At 46.5% G+C, this 19,968-nt stretch overlaps 1 protein-coding gene across 3 annotated transcripts in view; it reads left to right on the forward strand.

Annotated features, from left to right (window-relative positions):
- The window catches only part of VSTM5 (V-set and transmembrane domain containing 5), a 33,009-nt gene extending 14,145 nt beyond the window's left edge, over positions 1–18,864 (forward strand). Inside the window, exons 2-5 of one of the 3 annotated variants that reach the window (XR_012376573.1) lie at positions 15,559–15,885; positions 15,991–16,128; positions 16,257–17,314; positions 17,597–18,864. Coding sequence is in view for 2 of the 3 variants with exons in the window: in XM_073887134.1 (XP_073743235.1) it covers positions 15,559–15,885; positions 15,991–16,190 (527 nt within the window). In the remaining variant the exon portion in view is untranslated. Of the gene's footprint in view, positions 1–15,558; positions 15,886–15,990; positions 16,191–16,256 lie in introns of those variants that run through there. The other 2 variants (XM_025893417.2, XM_073887134.1) reach the window with 2 other exon arrangements.
- Positions 18,865–19,968: the final 1,104 nt, after the last annotated feature.

A 19,968-nucleotide genomic window follows, 5' to 3' on the forward strand; every position in this document is an offset into this window, starting at 1 on the left:
ATTTCAGGTTATCCAGTCTCTGCACACTTCCACAAGGAAATCACAGATTTACAAATGCCCATTCCAGTCTATACCTGCTATGTGATTTGGGCTGGAAGGACCAGGCTCCTCCACCAACATGTCAGCTCCCAGTCTCAAATATACTGCTTCAATCCCCGGTCCGACTCCAGCTTCTGCTTACACACCCCTGGGGATGGGGAGCTCACTACCTTCGTGAGCAGCTCAGTGGATCTTCAAAGAATTTTTATTAATTTTAGCTGATATTTCTTGAGCGATCACCAAGTGTTAGAAACTGTGCTAAGCTCCCTACATGTATGGTCTCACTGAAACCTCATTCTGCTGCAGGAGGTGAGCACAGCACTATTACAGTATATTTATTTCATAAGTACGGTAACTGAAGGTGACAGAAACTAAGGAATTTAACTCCCAGATCACACGACTGTTACTGGCAGATCGAAATTTTGACTCCAGAGTCCATGAATGCATCCATTATACCAACACAGCCTCAATTCTGTTTACCAGAACCTGCCACTGATCGTCATTCCATGGCCAGGTGGCCCACATCTTCCCTTCTCCGGGATGAGAATTTCGGCAGCTGAGGTGGGTCCCCTGCGTGGTGTAAGTGGTGTTAGTGGTGTTGGAGGAGAGGAGGGGCTGGCCTCCAGGGATGCTGGGAGCGTCCTCAATGCCCCCTGTGCCCCAAGGGCTTGCAGAACTGGAACTGCCAAAGTTCTAACCGTGTGGCCCTGGGACCAGCAGCAGCATTACCTAAAAACGTGTCAGAAATGCCAACTCTGAGGCCTCACCCTGAACCTACTGAAGTAGAAATGGGAGGGGGCCCAGCCACTTCATTTCAAGGAGCTCTCCAGTGACTCTAACGCAGCCCCATGTTGAGAATGACCGCATTATATGCTGGACGAGGTGGAGGGCACTGGAATTCCTCCCCAACCCCAAAGCACCGCTAGAAATGAGAAAGTTTGAGGGATGCCAGAAAAATTCTTTTCCCCCTAATAGCGCATTGACAGGGCTATCACAGGTGCCTCAAACACTCCTCTCTCACCTGGCAGCCCTTCACTGCTTTGGCTTTAGGCTTTGTTAAGTGCCCCCCTTTGAAGGGCTACGAGCTTCAGCTGCTGACCCCTTCGTGTGATTCACTCAGTAGTTACCAATCTTGGCTGCACACTGGGGACTTAAAAATCACAGAGGTCTTGAACCCTCCTCCCTCTGCCCCTACTGCCCCCCAAAGATTCTGAATTCATTAGTCTGGGGTAGGATTTTTTTTTAAGATTTTCTTAACTTATTTGAGAGAGAGCAAGAGAGAGGGAGAGAGAACGCACAAGCAGGGGGAGCGGCAGGCAGAGGGAGAGGGAGAAGCAGGCTCCCCACCGAGCAGGGAGCCCCACTCTGAAGACCCTGAGATCATGACTGGACCTGAAGGCAGATGCTTAACTGACTGAGCCACCCAGGAGGCCCCTGGGTTAGGAGGTTTAAAAGCTTCCCCAGATGATCTAATGTTCAAACAAGAATGTCAGGATTCAAGTAGGAGTCTCAGCTATGGTGGGAATGGGTAGATGAGCTCAAGTGACCCACCTTGGTCCAGCCCACTGTGGCCGGGGAGACTGAAAGGCCCTCTGGGGTTGGGGTGGGTGGGGGGCTCTGAGAAAGATTGCCTGCAGTGCCTCAAGCACCAAATGGACAATGGCCTTGCACACAGAGCGAGTGACCCGAACTGGTGCTCTGTAAATGTTAGTCCCTTTGCTCTCCTGCCTAAGTGCTCAGAATGAAAGAGACTGGATTGAATTCTCGTGGCCTGGAATCCCAGCTTTGTCTGGGTGAGAAATCAGGCAAGGGAGCTCCTCCTATGACCTTTGGAATTGTTCCTGGCTGTCAAATTCTCACACCCACATGGTGGTGTGAGAACACAGCAAGGTGCTAGGAGGGTGGTACGCCCCGAAAGAGCATGGAGGCTCCACACCCAGTCCCATATACCTGCCTATGCATCTCTTCCATGTCACTGTTCCTGAGTTGTGTCCTTTATATATTCTTTAAAAGATTTTTATTTCAGATTTCAAATTGGATCATTGACAGCTGAATGGTAATGGTCTCTAATTACAAATGAGGAAATGGCAGGTCAGAGAGGTAAAGAGCGGTGCAGAGTGGCCCAGCCGGGGTGTGGTGCTGTCCACACAGCACCGGGGTCTCTTGGTTACACAGAGCGTACCCTGGCCCGCACCCTGCCACCCTCAGCTCCAGCGGCCAGGTGCGCCTCCCGGCATCTGAGGAAAAAGGCAGAGCTACCCTCTTAGAAAGCCTGTGGAGCTTCCATCCTGTGGTCCGAGAAGGAGCAGGAGGGACACCAGGATACCTGGTGAGTGTGACGGCCCAGAAGGCGCAAGTGTGTTTCAAGTAGGAGGGGTGGGCCGCAGTGTCCAGGAGGAGGCGTTCATTAGCTGAGAATGAAGAGGAATTTGGAGGTCTAAAGAGACTGGAGGGACCTGGTCAGAGTAATCGTGGAAAAGGGAGTATAATTTACATGAAAAAAACCATTGAGAGACTGGCAGTACGGAGGGCCCTCTTGAATGTGATGTTCATGAATGTACGTACGCTGGAAGCCCTGTGCTTTGTTGTGGGAGTGTCTGCTGTGGGATGGTCTCCCTCGGTGTTGACTGCTCAGGTTTGAGCAGAGAGGAAGTAGAGCGTTGTTGACCCAGGTCTGGGCAGATATGATGAAAACACAGAGGCCAATGGAGTTTAAAGAATTGGCAAGAGTGATTGGACCATGGACGGGCCATGGAAGCCAGGCTGGCTGGGGAGGGTGAGGATTGTGGATGGAGAGAAGTGGCGGGAGTCGGAGGGGGAGGACTGACGAGGCCGGTGGGAGCAGTTGAACAGTAAAGAGGAATGAGAAGGCTGTGGTCAGAGAGGCTGCTTCACTGGAAGCTGAGGGAGAATGTTCTGGTAGGCAAGGGTGCTGGATGGGTTGTCCAGGGGGGTCCTGGAAGTACTTCCAAAGGTGCCATACCCCCCAGTAGAGTTGCTAACATGTTTGAAGAATGAAGAAGAAAGGCTGGGGTGGGGGGCCCCTGGGTGGCTCAGTCTGTTAAGTGGCTACCTTTGGGGCTCAGGTCACCACCTCAGGGCCCTGGGATTCAGCCCCACATCAGTCGGCAGGGAGTGTGCTTCTCCCGCTTCCTCTCCCTTTGTGATCTCTCACTCTCTCTCAAATAAAATCTTAAAAAATGACATGTGGCTAGCAGCTCCGGATCTGGCAAGCCCAGGTAAGGGGGACTGTTTGTTGCTTCTAGTAACATGGGTCTTAAAGTCTCTACCAGCACTGAGCCTTGTGCTATTTTGGGAAACATAAAAGAGGTGTAAATCTCCACCTCTATGCTCAGCGTTTTATTTTATCAGAGGCAGCTGTGGGGACACTGAAAGCGCCTTGGGTTCCAGAGTGAGCTCTGATTTTCTACTTGGCGAGATCTTGGCCTCTGTGTTATGCCTCCGGGCCTCCATGCCCTCATTCCAAAGTAATTATCAAATAAGCAAGTGAGGCAAAAACATAGTTCTTTTACTCAAGCCTCCTGCCGGCCTCCCAGGTGGGGACAGTTCCTGTGAAGCGCTTTAACTGTGCACACGTGAATTACAATTTCAAATGCAAAAAACCTGCGGCTCAGACCCAATCTTGGCATGCATTTTATTTATTTTTAGGATCACGCTATATTTTATTTTTTAGGTAATTCACAAACTTGCTAAAATAGTCCCAACTTTTCAGAAGGGTATAAGGTGAGATGTAAGACTTTCTTCCACCCAGACACCCACTCCTTCCCCAAAGATCACCACAGCCCTGGTCTTTAGAGAATTGTCCAGGAGATTTTCTGTGCATATACGGAGGAGCCAGTGTGTGTGTGTGTGTGTACATATCATTACTTAAATGGAAGTATTCTCTATGTACTGTTCTGCCTTGTGCTTTTTCATGATTTTTGACATAACAATATCAGTGCATATAGATGTATCACATTTTTTAAATGGCTTTGTAGTATTAGAATGTGAACATTCATATTTGGTCTCCTCTGCCTGGTTCCTGAAGCAAAGCCCCTAAAATCCTAGTAATTTCCTGGGTGATAGGAGTGATGGGGGCCTCTCCTGTTATAATATTTGGTCTTACTCCCTGGTTCCTGATACAAAAACTTCCTAAGACCCTTGGAATCTCCAGAGTGCGAAATCTTTTTGTTTGCCAACAAGGTGACTCTTGAAGAGGAAGGCTGGTTGGCAGAGGAACTAACTGTGTGATTAGAGGGTTAACTGTCAGCCCTAACCTCCCTCCCCACCCTCAGCCTCTGGGGATAGGAGAGAGGCTCGGATTGAGTCAGTCACCAATGGCCAATGATGTCATCAGTTCTTCCCAAGTCAGGGAACTTCCCCCCAAACCTGAACTGAGGAAGTTTGGAGAGCTTCTGGATTGGTGAACACAGCAAGGTGCTAGGAGGGTGGTACGCCCCGAAAGAGCATGGAGGCTCCACACCCAGTCCCATATACCTGCCTATGCATCTCTTCCATGTCACTGTCCCTGAGTTGTGTCCTTCATATATTCTTTAAAAGATTTTTATTTCAGAGAGAGGGAACACGTGCATACATGCACGTATTCAAGTATGGGGGGGTGGGGCGGAGGAGAAGCAGGGAGCCCAATGTGGAACTCGGATCCCAGGACCCCAGGATCATGACCTGAACCCAAGGCAGACGCTTACCCGACTGAGCCACCCAGGCGCCCCAGGTGTGTCCTTTATAGTAAACAGATAATAGTGAGTAAAGTGCTTCTTAAATTCTGAACCTGAGGAGGGGGTGGTGGAAACCTCGGATTTATAGCCAGTTGGTCAGAGTACAGGGGGTGTGGACTTGTGGTCGGTGTCTGGAGCAGGGCTGTCTTGTAAGACTTAACCTGTGGCGTGGGCACTAACTCCAGGTAGCTGGTGTCAGAAATGTCATGAGTAGCGTAAGGGCCCGTTTTCCTTTACTGGTCCCTTACCAGTGAGCACATAGGATGTCTCCCGTCTTTTGCTGCTACAGTCACCCAAACTGCGTCAGTGACAAAACCTACCTCTATGTGCCCTTTATCACTTGTAGGATCAGTTCATAAAAGTGGAGTTTCTAGATCGAGGGTTGGGCTAATAATTTTTATAGATTTTACCGTATTGCCCTCCAAGAAGATTACACCCATTTACAATCCCCACAGTAATGTTTGAGTGTGACTTCTGCATACTTCTGACAACATAACGTTATCAAAATTCTTCATCTTTCCCAGCTGATAGCGGCCCGGTCACTCAACTTTCCCAGCCTGGGTTTTGCTGGGCAGTGGTAATTGCCTAGGACAGCTAGTACCGCACGGGCGGTTGCCGACAGCAATGGTGGCTAGTGCTATTTTGCAGGAATAAATATATCTATTTTCTGGTTGGGGTACAACGACAGGAAGCTGATGAAGGGGAGCAGTCTGCGAGCCTCGCCTAAACCCGCCTCTGTCCGTGTTGTTTGGGTTTGGCTGACATCTGGGACTCCCCAAGGCCATTATCCAGCAGGATCACCAGGGAGCTCCATCGGGGACGAGCTGAGCTTTGGTCTCTGAGTAATCAGGCACTGAGAGAGGGAATTACTACCTGACTTAACAGGAGGATAGATAGCCTGTAAACTGTGTACAGAGGTCGGTCTTCAACACTGTCCATGGCGTCTAAACCCAAAAGCCCCGATGTTTGGAGTTGGCTCCGAGGGCCTCCTACATGGAACTCTGTTTCCAAAATTCCAGGCTTGCTCATTTCAAGAGTGACAGAAGTTAGCGACGTGGATGTTTCAGTTGTAGCTTGAAGCTGCTGTTTCTCCTCTGAGCTTTTTGACCCTAAACAGATCTGGGGCTGGATAGGGGGTCTCACCAGCACCTCCGTCAGTTCCACAACAGATTCCCCTGTCCCTGATCTCTCCAAAGGGGCAGCGGTTGGACAGGCAGAGCACGCATGTCTTTATTTGTTGGTTGGTACCAGGATATTGTGCGCGCCCACAAAGTGCCAGGCACTGTGCTGGGCTCTGGGGCTTCTGAGCTGGATGACGGCAAACAGTTCCAGGGCAGACCCACCAAGCACACGTGCCCTTCCTGCTGCTCCCACCACCACCCCAGTGCAGGGCCTCAGGCTGCCCCCCACTGTTTGGGCTCCAGACGTGGGTTCTCCAGAAGGTTCATAGGACTGGCCCAGGTGGTGGGCTCCGGGCCTTGCAAGTGATGTCTGTAAAGGATAAATCTGCTGCCAGATGGCCCTTCCAGAAGCCCAGTTCAGATCCTGCTGAGCCTCTATTTGAATACCAGCCCTGCCTGGGTCCGCCCTGCCCGAGGGCTAACTCCCACACACAGTCTCCAGCTTGTCGCAGATCCCTCAGGCTATTACCTGTGCTTCTTACTCAGCAGGTTGGGGAGCTGAGGATCCTGAGTCCTGTCGCCCTGGGTGGGCTTACGGTTCTCCCAGCCCAGCTTGCACTTTCTCTCTTTCCCATGCTTTAATAAAATTGTATTCTGCAAGCTTCCGTTTCAACGCGTGTCTTCTCCCTTACCCAGCTCCCGCAAGCTTCCTGGCTCATTACCCGGACAGTGAAGAGTACACAGGATTTCATTCTTGGCTCATCCACTTACTGTGACGTGGCGCACATTCCCTAACCTCAGTGAACTTGCATTTGCTCCTCTGTAAAATGGGGATAATAATAATGATACTGTTCCCCAAGCCAGCACCCCAAGCCAGTGCCCTGGGGTGGAGCAAGCGATGGTGGGTGGGGGCAGCATTCAGTGACTGGGGGAGCGGGTGCGGTGGGATTGCTGACTGTGGAGATGAGCTAGGAAGCCAGAGGGGTCAGGGAAGGGTAGGTTTGGTCCTCCCCCAGCTCTGCCCCTGCGCTCCACCCCTGGGGGCCTCAGAAATCTGCTCTTGTATCCCTTGGAGTTTTCTCTTTCCTCTTTGACATTTCTAAGTCTCAGGGTGACCAGCTGTCCTGGTTTGCTTTTAGCCCTGAAACTCCCCAATCCTGGGAAAAGTCTCAGAGCTTGGCACACCGGGAGGGTTGGTCACCCTCGAGGCCAGTGGCACAGACCTGAGCTGAGGAAGGCAAGCATGGGGGCCTACGTGCTGTGCCCTGCTGGGCCTCACACATGCCCTGTCCCGTGGGCCTCGCAGCCTTCCTCCGGAGGCCTTCCCATTCTCTGTTCTGGAAGGTGAGGGTATTTCTCCACGCCTCACAGCAAGGAGGCGCTGGGGTTGAACCACATGGATCCTGCTCACGCCAGTTGTCCTAATTAAGGCGTCCCCTCCATGACCCCTGAAACCCAGAGGCTGCGTCAGCCACCTTTCTCACCATTACTTGATACCCTTGTTCATCGAAATTGTGCTCTGAATAGTATTGACCTTTCTTGCGATTTCAGAAATCTATCCATCTTAAATCATCAATTTTTTGAAGCCGCCAAATACAACCTTGGTAATTTATGTGTCAGAAAAGGCATAAGGAACCATTCGTTCTGAGTATTCTGTTCCAGCCCATTGCTCTGTAGCTGACTTCACCTGCTGGTACTTTCCCTCCAATTAGTTCTAAGTGGGTCTCCCCAGGGCCAGGTAAGTCAGGCTTTCAGGAAGCCCCTGGGTTCGTGTTCCAGTGACTTCCCCGCTAAAATCTTTAGTTCTGTGACTCCTTCCTTAAAGGAGGCATCTGCATCTATTTGGGAAATGGGTAGAATTTAGTACTTCTCTGTTTTTCACGTAGAATGCAAGTGAAGATGTAAAGCAAGGTCAACTTTGAAACTTTTTTTAAACTTTGCCCACCAGCTTGCTTGGTCTGATCAGGAGAACTTTTTTTTTTTTTAAAGATTTTATTTATTTATTCGACAGAGAGAGACACAGCAAGAAGAAGATGTGTTATATATATATATATATACACACAATGGAATATTACTCAGCCATCAGAAAGGATTACTACTTACCATTTACATCGATGTGGATGGAACTGGAGGGTATGACCCCCACTCCCCCTGCTTGTGTTCCCTCTCTTGCTGTGTCACTCTCTGTCGAATAACATCTTAAAAAAAATACATTTTATTTTTTATTTCAATAACTGAAATTCAAAATTATATAAATGTATAATTTAGAAAAAATTCCATTGCCATCCAGTCTCTAAGGGGCAATCCCTTAGATTTTTCTGTTGTTCATATGTACATATTTATACAAATATAAATGTATGCTGCTTTAGAAATTTATTTTTTAACTTAGTAGCATGTTGTAGGTATTCTTCCTTGTCTATACAAAACTCATGCTGCTTAACGGCTGCCTGGCCTCCATTTTACAAGTAAAATCTCATTTATTGAACCAACCTCCTTGAATAGAACATTTGAGCCAGGTCTGAGTATTGGTGTAGGTACTAGCTTTCTCTAACTTGTTCTGAATGATTTTAGCATGAGGCGCAGAGGTGGTTACTCATTAATTCAACTTCTTAAGCAGGTGACAAGTAGTTTGCCTTTAAGTTCTTGGAACTATTAATTTTCCATCTTTGCTATAGACAATTTATTACTAATTATATGTGGTAGATACATAGAAGGAACTCTTCGCTCCAGAAACCTAGTTAAATGCCTGGTTAGTAGGAGGGTTTTGTTTTGTTTTTGTTTTTGTTTTTTTTGAGATTTATTTATTTATTTGAGAGAGCAGGGGAGGGGGGCAGAAAGGGAGGGAGACAAGCAGACTCCCCGCTGAGCAGGATACCCGCTGTGGGGCTCAATCCCAGAACTCTGAGATCATGACCTGAGCTGAAACCTAGAGTCTGATGCTTAACTGACTGAGCCACCCAGGCGCCCCTGATTAGGAGGAGGTTTTTAGGGTCAAGAGAAAATAAAGAAACCAACAGTCTAGTTGGCCAGTTTCCAGGTGTATCAGCACCTCAGAAACTTGGGGTTGTTATTTTTGTTTATTTGCTTTTCGGTTGTGTTTGTTGGTCCAGGGTACTTAAAAGGCTTAAAATGAAGGTCCCTAAGGGTATTGAAAGTGCTGATAGTATCCTAGGAAACTAGTCTACCAGTACCGTTGACCAACATGTTTAACACAGTGTATATGAAATACACATATGTTCTGATACAGATTTGTCATGAGCTCTAAATGTGGTTCTCTGAATCTTACCGTAATCACTATTCCAACTGCTCCTCTTTGGGGTCAGAGAAATCCGAAAACATAAATAGATGGATGCCACAAAGTGAAGTGGAAAAAAGTTTTTTGTATGTTTGTTTGTTTTATGGGAGTATAACTGACATACAATGTTACATTAGTTTCAGGTATACAATGTAGTGATTTGACAGGTCTTTGTTATGCTGTGCTCATCACAAGTGTAGCTCCCATCTGTCACCATACAACACTACTGCAGTACCATTGACTGTATTCCCTGTGCCTTCCCTTTCGTCCCATGACTTCTTCCATAACTACAAGCTTGTACCTCCCACTCCCCTTCACCCATTTGGCCCATCTCCCTACTCCTACCCCTCTGGCAGCCATCAGTTTCTTCTCTGTATTTATGGGTTTGTTTCTGCTTTTTGTTTGTTCATTTGTTTTGTTTTTCAAATTTGACATATAGGTGAAATCATATGGTATTTGAATATCTCTGACTTATTTCACTTCGCATCATACTCTCTAGATCCATCCATATTGTTGCAAATGGCAAGATGTCATTCTTTTTTATGACTAATATATTCCAGTGTGTGTGTACACTCTGCCACTCCTTTTTCCATTCATTTATTGAAGAACACGTGGGTTGCTTCCATATCTTGGCTGTTGTAAAAACTGCTGCAATAAACATAGAAGTGAAACTATCTTTTCGAGTTAGTGTTTTTGTTTTCTTTACGTAACTACTCAGCAATGGAATTACTGGAACATATGGTATTTCTATTTTCACGTGTTTTTGTTTTGTTTTGAGCACCTCCATACTGTTTTCCACAGTGGTAACACCCATTTACATTCCCACCAACAGTGCATGAGGGTTCCTTTTTCACCACATCCTCACCAGCACTTGTTATTTCTTATCTTTTTTATTTTAACCACTCTGACAGGTGTGAGGTGATCCCTCATGGTTTTGATATGCATTTCCCTGATGATTAGTGACGTTGAGCATCTTCTCATGTGTCTGTTGGCCATCTATATGTCTTCTTTGGAAAAATGGTGATTCAGATATCTGCTATCCATCTTTTTTAATGGTTTTGGTAGTGAGTTCTGTAAGTTCCTTATATATTTTGGATATTAACATCTTATTGGATATGTCATTTAAAAATATTTTCAACAGGTTGCCTTTTTCTCTTGTTAATGGTTTCCTTTGTATTTTGGTGTAATCCCTATTCTTTATTTCTGCTTTTGTTTCCCTTGCCTGAGGAGACGTATCTAGAAAAATGTTGCTAAGGCTAATGTCAAAGAGATTACTGCCTGTTTTCTTTTAGGAGTATTATGGTTTCAGGTCTCACAGGTTTTTAATCCATTTCAGCTAAATTTTGTGTATGGTGTAAGAAAGTGGTCCAGTTTCATTCTTTTGCATGAGGCTGTCCAGTTTTCCCAACACCATTTATTGAAGAGACTGTCTTTTCCCCAGTGTATAATGTTACCTCCTTTGTCATAGGTTAATTGACCATATAACTGTGGGTTTATTTCTGGTCTTTATATTCTGTTCCATTGATCTGTGTTTGCTTTTGTGTCCATGTCATACTGTGGTTTTTGTTTGTTTTTTTAAGATTTATTTATTTGTCAGAGAGCGAGCAAGATCACACACAAGCAGAGGGAGAAGCAGGCTCCCCACTGAGCAAAGAGCCTGTCAGGGGACTTGATCTCAGGATCCTGGGAACATGACCCGAGCTGAATGCAGTTGCTTAGCCAACTGAATTACCCAGGTGCCCCAATATCATACTGTTCTAATTACTGTAGTTTTGTAGTATATCTTGAAATCTGGGGTTGTGATACCTTCCACTTTGTTCTTCTTTCTAGAGTGCTTTGGCTATTCAGGGTCTTTTGTAGTTCCATATAATCTTAGGATTATTTATGTTCTAGTTCTATGAAAAATGCTGTTGGCATTTTGATAGGGATTGCATTGAATCTGTAGGTTGCTTGGGTAATATGAACATTTTAATGCTATTAAGTCTTCCCATCCATGGTATATCTTTCCATTTGTCATCCTTGGTTTCTTTCATCAATGTCTGATAGTTTTCACAATATAGCCCTTTCACCTCCTTGGTTAAATTTATTCGTAGGTATTTTATTTTTGTCGGTGCTGCTGTAAATGGAATTGTTTTCATAATTTCTCTTTCTGCTACTTTGTTATTAGTGTATAGAAATGCAACAGATTTTTGTATATTAATTTCATATTCTGCAAGTTTACTGAATTCATTTGTTAGTTCAAATAGTTTTTTGGTGGAGTCTTTAGGATTTTCTATATATAGTATCATGTCATCTGCAAAGAGTGACCATTTTACTTCTTCCTTACCGCTATGGATCCTTTTAATTTTGTCTTGTGTGCTTGCTGTAACTAGGATTTCTAGTACTGTGTTGAATCAGAGTGGTGAGAGTGGACATTCTTAGCTTATTCCTGATCTTAGAGGAAACACTTTCGGTTTTTCACCATTATGATATAGGCTGTGGATTTTATGTGTAGCCTTTATTATGTTGAGATATGTTCCCTCTAGCCCCACTTTGTTGAGGTTTTCATCATGAACAGATGTTGTACTTTGTCTAATGCTTTTCCTGCAGCTATTGAGATAATCATGTGGTTTTTATCCTTCCTCTTGTTAATGTGATGTATCACCTTGAATGATTTGCAGATATTAAACCAGGCTTGCATCCTTGGATTAATCCAATTTGATTGTGGTGAATGACTTTTTTGCTGTATAGTTGAATTCTGTTTGCTAATATTTTGTTGAGGATTTTTACATCTATGTTCATCAGAGATACTGGCCTGTAGTTCTCCCTCTCTCTCTCTCTTATTTCTTTTTTGTAGTGTCTTTGGTTTTGGTATCAGGGTAATACCGGCCTCATAGAATGAATTTAGAAGTTTTCCTTCCTCTTTTATTTTTGGAATAGTTTGAGAAGAATAGGTATTAAATCTTCTTTAAATGTGTTGGAGAATTCACCTGTGAAGCCATCTGGTTCTGGACTTTTTGTTTGTTGGGAGTTTTTTGATCGCCAACTCAATTTTATTACTAGTAATTGGTCAGTTCAGATTTTCCATTTCTTCTTGATTTATTTGTGGAAGAGTATAGGTTCCCAGAAATTTATCCATTTCTTCTAGGTTGTCCAATTGGTTGGCATGTAAATTTTCATAATCTCTTATAATTCTTTGTATTTCTGTGGTGTTGGTTGTTATTGCTACTTCATTTCTGATTTGATAGAGTCCTCTCTTTTTTTCTTTTTTTTTTTTTGTTTGTTTTTGGTTTTGGTTTTTTGTTTTGCTTTTTTTTCCTTGAGTCTGGCTAAAGGTTTATTAATTTGGTTTATTGTTTCAAAGTATCAGCTCTTGGTTTCATTTATATTTTCTACTGTTTTTTTCAGTCTCTATTTCTGCTCTAGTCCTTATTTTTTTTCCTTCTACTAGCTTTGGGCCTTGTTCTTTTTCTAATTCCTTTTATATATATGGTTAGATTGTTTATTTGAGATTTTTCTTGTTTCTTTGAGGTGGGCCTATATTGCTATAAACTTCCCACTTAGAACTGCTTTGGCTGTGTCCCAAATTTTGGATTGTTGTGTTTTCATTTTTATTGGTCTCTCTTTTTTTATTTCCTCTTTGATTTCTTCACTGGGGTCTTTCATCTCCCTGATTAAATTTATTCCTAGGTATTCTTTTTAGTGCAATTGTAAATGAAATGTGTTCTTGATTTCTGTTTGTGCTGCTTCGTTATAGTACATAGAAATACAACCGATTTCTATATATTATGTATCCTGAAACTTTACTGAATTCATTTATTATTCCTAATATTTTGGTGGTGTCTTTAGGGAAAAACACGGCTTTGAATCAGAACTGCACTCAAGTCCCATCTTTTCCATTTCCTAGTTACATGGGCATGTTGCTGACTTATGTAAAACATTAGGGAATGATTGGTAAGTACAATAAGTATATATTTTAATAACTGGCACATAAAGTCTTGACTAAATTATAGTTCTTTCTTATATGTGTGTTACCTTTTAGATGTGCTAATTTTTCAGACCACTTCAGCAGCAACCTTTCTATCAGGAAATCTCACCCTTCTTGTTATAAATATTTTGTCATTCAGTTATTCATTCACTCAACAAACACCTATTGACCAATCACTATGTGTCAGGGATTGTGTTAGGGGACACGGAGTTGAAGAAAATACATAACTCCTGCCTCTAAGGGCTGACCTGGAATTTGACCTCTGTTTTCTTCCTGAGAAAAAGAGTAAATGTGGCAAAATGTTCATAACTAGTAAATTAAGGAGAGGGTACTTTTTTTTTTTTAAGGAGAGGTTACATATTAATTGTACTTGCCTTTCAAAACTTTTCTCTGAATTTAACATGTTTCAAAATAGAGTTGGGAGAAAATGTATTTCTGTTACTTGGCAATTGTAACTCTTGAAAACCATTACCACATTCCAATTTTTCAGCATGAGGTTTATCAGATGATTTCTAGTCACCTAGCCAAGAGCCTTGGGAGAGGAACACTAATGGAACGTGCTGGGGATGAGAGAGGACAGTGAGAAATGCCTGGAAAAGTAGCAGGTGTGGTTACCTGGAGCCACATGGCAGGGGCTTGGGGCAACTGGGCCCTCAAAGATTGAGGGGGACCAAACAGGAAGTGGAGGTGGAAACCAAGGGCTGGGCTCCAAGCTTCAGTCCTGCCCTGTTCATTATCCAGTCTCCAGCCAAGTCTGACCAGTCCTCTCAGGGTGTGGGGGCATTTGTCACATTCTGTGCTCTCCACCGCGAACCATTGACTATTGATTCAAGCTTAGAGGTTGATTATGTGAGCTGTGGAGCCGGCAGCCCTGTGTGACTCTCTGCCTTGCAGAATGAACTTTGACAAGCTAGTCAGTCCTGTCGACAATGAGGCTTGCTCTGTGCTTGATAGAATTGCAGGAGGTTGTATGTGAGACCTTCCTTAATGAGACGATGTGTGTAAAGTGGTTGGCGCGGGGCCTGGGCGTGGTACCTACGTAATACCTGTACAAGGGCATATACACATAACCTCAGTCGACGGTGCTGCTACACATCTGCACACGTGCAGAAACCTCTGCTCCGTGCCTCTGCCTCACCCACACCCGCATCTAGTCCGTCAGCGTGTTTTGTCCTCCCTGCTGCCGAAGACATAGCCTAAATCAGACCACCATTCACGCTCTGCAAGGCGTCCATCTCTTATCTGTGCCCTGTAGCAGCCACCTGACTGCTCGTCCTGCTTCGGCTCTTGTCCCCTCACCCCCAGAATGTTCTCCACAGCACACATTCTCAAGCTTAACGGAGAATGTCACCTCCTGCCTAAGCCCTCCAATGGCTCCCATCAGCCTCGAGTGAAACCGCATCCCTAACCCTCACGGCCCACCTCCTGCCAGCTCTGCGGCCTCACCCCCGCCCCCCATCGCTCACTGCACTCGAGCATGCTGGCCTTCTTTCTGTCCCCCAGACACACCCGCACTTGCCCTCACCTCAGTCTTTGTGCTGCTCCCTCTGCCCGAGATGCTCCTCCCACGAGTCTCCACATGCTGCCTGCCTGTCCTTCAGGTCTCCATTCAAATGTCCTTTCCTCCATGGAGTCTTCCCTGACCATTCTCTCTAATGCCACGTGCCATCTCCGCCCCCACCGCTCACTAGTGCCCTGTTGTATGGTCTTTAAAGCACTCGTCGTTGTCTAAATTGATCTCCTTTATTTCACCATGGTATGTCTCCCTTATAGAATGGAGCCTCCAGGGAGGTGCACTGTTCATCCAGGATACAAGAACCTTGTGTCTTATTCACGGTCTTAGACCATAACAAAATACCACACACCAAGGGGCTTAAGCACCAGAAATTTATTTTCTCGAGTTCCAGAGGCTGGAAAGTCCTATATCAAAGTCCTAGCACAGTTCAGTTTCTGGTGAGTGCTTTCTTCCTGGCTTGTAGACAGCCACCTTCTCTCTGCAACCTCTGAGTATTTTCTCTCATTTCCCCCTTGCATCCCTGTGGAGAGATGAGAGAGAGAGTGAGGGCTCTCTGGTGTCTCTTATAAAGACACTAATCCTTTTGGATCAGGGCCCCATCCTTATGACTTCATTTAACCTCCATTACCTCCTTGGAGGCTGCATCTTCAAATATAGTGATGCTGGAGGTTGGGCCTTCAACATAGGAATTTCAGGGTTGGGGGGGCACAAATATTCAGTCTATAACCTTCACCACTGTGGTGCCAGTACCAGAATCTGGAAGACAGCCTGGCATGTAACGGGTCCTCAGTAAGTATCTGCTAAATAAATTAACGAATCATGGCAGCTCACTGGCCTGTAAGTTCATATGTAAGTTGCCCCCCATCTGGCACTCCGTCCTGCAGGTCAGGGTGTGTCACTGTACATCCCCCAGCCCACCATCAATGCCACGGTGGAAGAAGACATCCTGCTCTCGGTTGAGTACTCCTGCCACGGCATCCCCACCATCGAGTGGAAGTATACGTCCAACTGGGGAGCGCAGAAGATCGTGGAGTGGCAGCCAGGGACCCAGGCCAACATCTCCCAAAGCCACAAGGACAGACTCTGCACCTTCGACAATGGCTCCATCCAGCTCTTCAGTGTGAGCGTGAGGGATTCTGGCTACTATGTCATCACAGTGACGGAGCGCCTGGGGAGAAGCCAGTTTGGCACCATCGTGCTGCATGTGTCAGGTAAGACGGGGGCCCGGGCACCCCGCTGAACTGCCAGCATGTGGGGGCGTGTCTTCATGATACTAAAAGAGACCTTGTCTTCCCCTTCCCCTACCTGCCCCGTAGAGATCCTCTATGAAGACCTCCACTTTGTTGCTGTCTTCCTTGCTTTTCTCGCTGCGGTGGCCGCACTGTTAATCAGCCTCATGTGGGTGTGTAATAAGTGTGCATATAAATTCCAGAGGAGGAGACACAAACTCAAAGGTAATTCTCTGGGCCCTGTGATCATCCATCACGCTCTCATGGCTGGAGGTGGTGCCTGTTAGCCTGGTATCCCCAAGAAACCACCCGTGGCTGATCAGCACCTGACGGGCTTGTCTTTTGCTTTGCAGAGAGCACCACTGAGGAGATGGAACTGCAAGGTGTTGAGTGTTAGCCAAGGCTGCACCCAGTTACATTCCTACCTCAAGAGGAAAATGTTATTTTTCCAACAAAAGGAGCAAACCTGGCCGATCCACCCTCACAGCCTCCTGTTGCCCGGCCTCGGCCAGCCATTCCTGAAGGCAATGTGGATGTGAACAAAATCGACTGGAGCTGAGGACTCTTGCTCCCTACGCTCTGGGGCGGCTGCTAGAAGAGTCCCCGGGGCCGAGGCCAGAGCATGTCCAGACTGAGCATGCAGCCAGCACTGGACAGGCTCTCCGTGTTCTTTCCCTCTGCTGTGGGAGCTGCTGTGAGACGTTCGACAGGCCGCCTGCCGAGCAGAGGAGGAGGCTGTGAGCCTGCTGCGGGGCCCTAGTGAAGTGCTCGGAGCAGGCCCAGGGCCTGGGTCGGAAGCTTTAGGGAGGGGAGCTTCACTCGTGCCTGTGGGACCAGCACTGGAAACAGGAATAGGCAGAAGATTACCTTTCTCCTCCTCTCTTATTCCAACATTAACCGGATTTTCCCTCCATGGCCCCAACTTAGGCCAGTGTGAGGAACCCACATGTTCATCGCCACTGGGGGCAGCAGCTGGTGTCCAGATGGCTCCCGGACAGGGTGGGTAATGGTACCTGTGTGAAAGTGAGCCTGCATGGGGGGTGGTATGACCAGGACGTTAGCTGGGGCTTCGGATCTCTGCACTCCCTCCCCCCGTCAAGGGTTTGTCTCAAGTCAGGCCCTCGTGCTCTCTCAAGTGGGCTTAGGAACGCTTGGCCCTCACCTACCTCACAGTCAGGGTATCACGTGAAGCCCACGAATGCATAGAGCTCCCCAAGCGTGAGGATTCTTCAAGGATCTGGAAAGCAATAAGCCCTCTACAGAGCGCTACCAAGTAAGAAAACGCTCTGGGGTCTTGGGGCTTCAGGTGAAATGAGGGACTGACTGGATCACAGCTGGCCTCGGCTCTCATTCTCTCAGCTTGTGAGTCACCATTTTTACCTGAAAGTGTCTCCATCCCACCTTCCGTTTGGTAAGCTCTAAAGTAGGCATGAATTTATTTTCCATTCTCCTTTCTCTCTCCAGCATTCTTAGCTACAGACCAAAGGCACCACCCCAGTTACGGTGGAGGCCGAGGTCAGGAGCTAAGTCCCCAGCCTCCACCTGCAAAGTCACCCCTGCAGACATGAAGGAGAGCTAGAACATTCCCTCTTTTCCTTAAGTCCTCAATGTCTGCATCTGTTCTACTTGCCATGTGGCAAACGAGAAGTTGCCTGGAGAAGTTGGTAAGAGGCATTTCTCTAAATAATCCAAGGTTACAAGAAGAGATCTGGAGCAGTCAGACAGGAGCTCTGTGACCTTCCAGAAGGACTCTAAAGGCACTGCTTGATTCAAAAGGCAAGAGAGCAGTTGGTCCACACAACTGATTTGTAGCTGGAGCGCCTGCCACAGAGAAGATCCTCAGCCTCGGGCCATTTCCTGTACACACACGGGTCCTTTCCGCAGGCAGCAGTCCGAGGAGCCAGGCCCCAGGGCCACGAGGAAGCGGGGTGGCAGTACCAGAACAAGCAGAGGGTCGAGGGCCATCTGATCAGTTCTTTCTTTCACACAGAAGACCCATTGGCAGGAAACCGATTGGATCTGGACGGCTGCTGGAGTCTGTGTGTCTTCCTTTATACTCCCTACTTTGCAGAACTGAACTTCTCAGCTTGTCAGAAGTCAGGGGTGGTCATCTTCAGAATTAAAGGTGAAATGGAGGGGCAGCTGGCTGGTTCAGGAGGTAGAGCACGTGACTCTTGATCTCGCGGTTGTAAGTTCGAGCCCCATGTTGGGTGTAGAGATTACTTAAAAATAAAATCTTGAAAAGGGAATGGCAAAGCATACCCGGGAGAGACCTATATGGACAAATCCAAATGTAAAATAAACTGCCCCCCAAAAACTCATGAAAAGTTAGCCCCTCTGGCTTTCCATTTCTTTATTTTGCACTTTTAAAGCTCCCTCCATCCTGAACATTCTTGTTCAAGTGTTCATTCCAGAGTCTGAAGTTGTTTCTTTTTTTTTTTTTGGTCTGTTTTCCAAAAAAGAAAATATTACGTTCTAGAGGGTAGCCACTGGAAATGTTAAGCTATACATTATGTTTTAAGCTGTGGAAAAATATTATTTTAAAGAATGAAATAAAGCCTGGAAATAAAGGCCGGGTCCTTTGTGTGTGAGCCCACTCCTGCCGAGCACTCAGAGGCCCTGGGGGATGTGGGCATAAGCAAACCCCTTGGCCTTGGCCACGGGGCTGGCACATTTTTTAAATGTTCAGGGAATAATGACATTGATTCTAACTGTAAACATTCTTTAGCAGTCCTGAAAAACAACCCTTAATCAGCCCATTGTTCAGCCCTGCATCTTCCCAGAAGACTAATTTGAAGTTTCATACTTCCAGAATATTAATTGTAATTCAGTAGAGTCCTTTCTGCTTCTGGAAAGGGCTGAAATAAAGATGTGGCCCGTGTTACCATCTCGTTCAACAGCAGGTAAGATGCAGGACAGAACGTTCATGCTCTGTCAACAGAACATCCTGTCAGATTGCGATCTAAGAAATTAAAAAGGTATATACTGTACTTTCTCATTTCCTGGTGTCTTGGCCATGGAAGGAGGGTGGAAGGCCCCGGGGAGGGTGGCCCTCACAGCTCGCTGGGCTCACTCGGGAGCGAGGCAGCGTGGGAGAACCAGGCGATCGGGTGTGTGGCTAGGGCGGGAGGCTGCTGTGAAACCCCAGGGCCTGGGGGCAGGGGAACCTCCTCTCTCTCATCGGTTTCCTATCCCAGCCCAGGTGGCCACTGGCCAGGAAGCAGGAGACACCTCTGGTTTAGGGAGCGGAGCCAGCCCTGTGGCTACTGTCGATGCATCTGTCCACGAACACAACTTCCCTTGGCCCTGGTGCCTTTCCAGACCCTGCGACATGCTGTTCCATGCTCGACTTCCATGGCCCTTTAAAAATTGGGTGGGCGTTTTAGCTTGGTTTAATTGCAAAGGTGAGAAATCGTCCTTTATTATTTTTTAAAGATTTTATTTGAGAGAGCATGCATGTGCGAGCACAAAGGGGTGTGGGGGTGCAGACTCCCCACTGAGCAGGGAGCCCCACGTGGGACTCAATCCCAGGACCCTGAGATCATGACCTGAGCCAAAGTCAGACACTTAACTGCCAGAACCACCCAGCGCCCCCTAGAAATCCTTCTTTAAAATTAAAATGATACTGGGACGCCTGGGTGGCCCGGTCGGTTAAGCATCACTCTTGATTTTGGCTCAGGTCATGATCTCAGGGTTGTGTGATGGAGCCCCACCGCGGGCTCTGTGCTCAGTGCAGTCTGCTTGTCCCTCTTTGTCCCCCTGCTTGCTCTTTCTCTATCTCAAATGAATAATTCATTTTAAAAAACATTAAAATCAAAATGACACTGGAGTCTGTATATAAAGTCAAAAGTAAAGTTCTTCCTCCCTTCAATAGTATCCTTCTAGACCTAGGCATATATGAACCTGTCCTCCTCGGTCTCTGCATACACAATAGTCACACATCACAATGGTCCATCCATTTTCCTTTTAGGCAAATGGGATGCTGTTATACATGTCCTACAATTTGCGTGTTTTCACTTCATGTTTCTTGGGCATTATTTCATGTCTCTACCTATTCCTAAACTC

Source organism: Callorhinus ursinus, unplaced genomic scaffold (assembly GCF_003265705.2).
Source record: "Callorhinus ursinus isolate GAN/ISIS: 27379988/994484 unplaced genomic scaffold, GSC_fseal_2.0 scaffold76, whole genome shotgun sequence".
Taxonomy (NCBI): domain Eukaryota; kingdom Metazoa; phylum Chordata; class Mammalia; order Carnivora; family Otariidae; genus Callorhinus; species Callorhinus ursinus.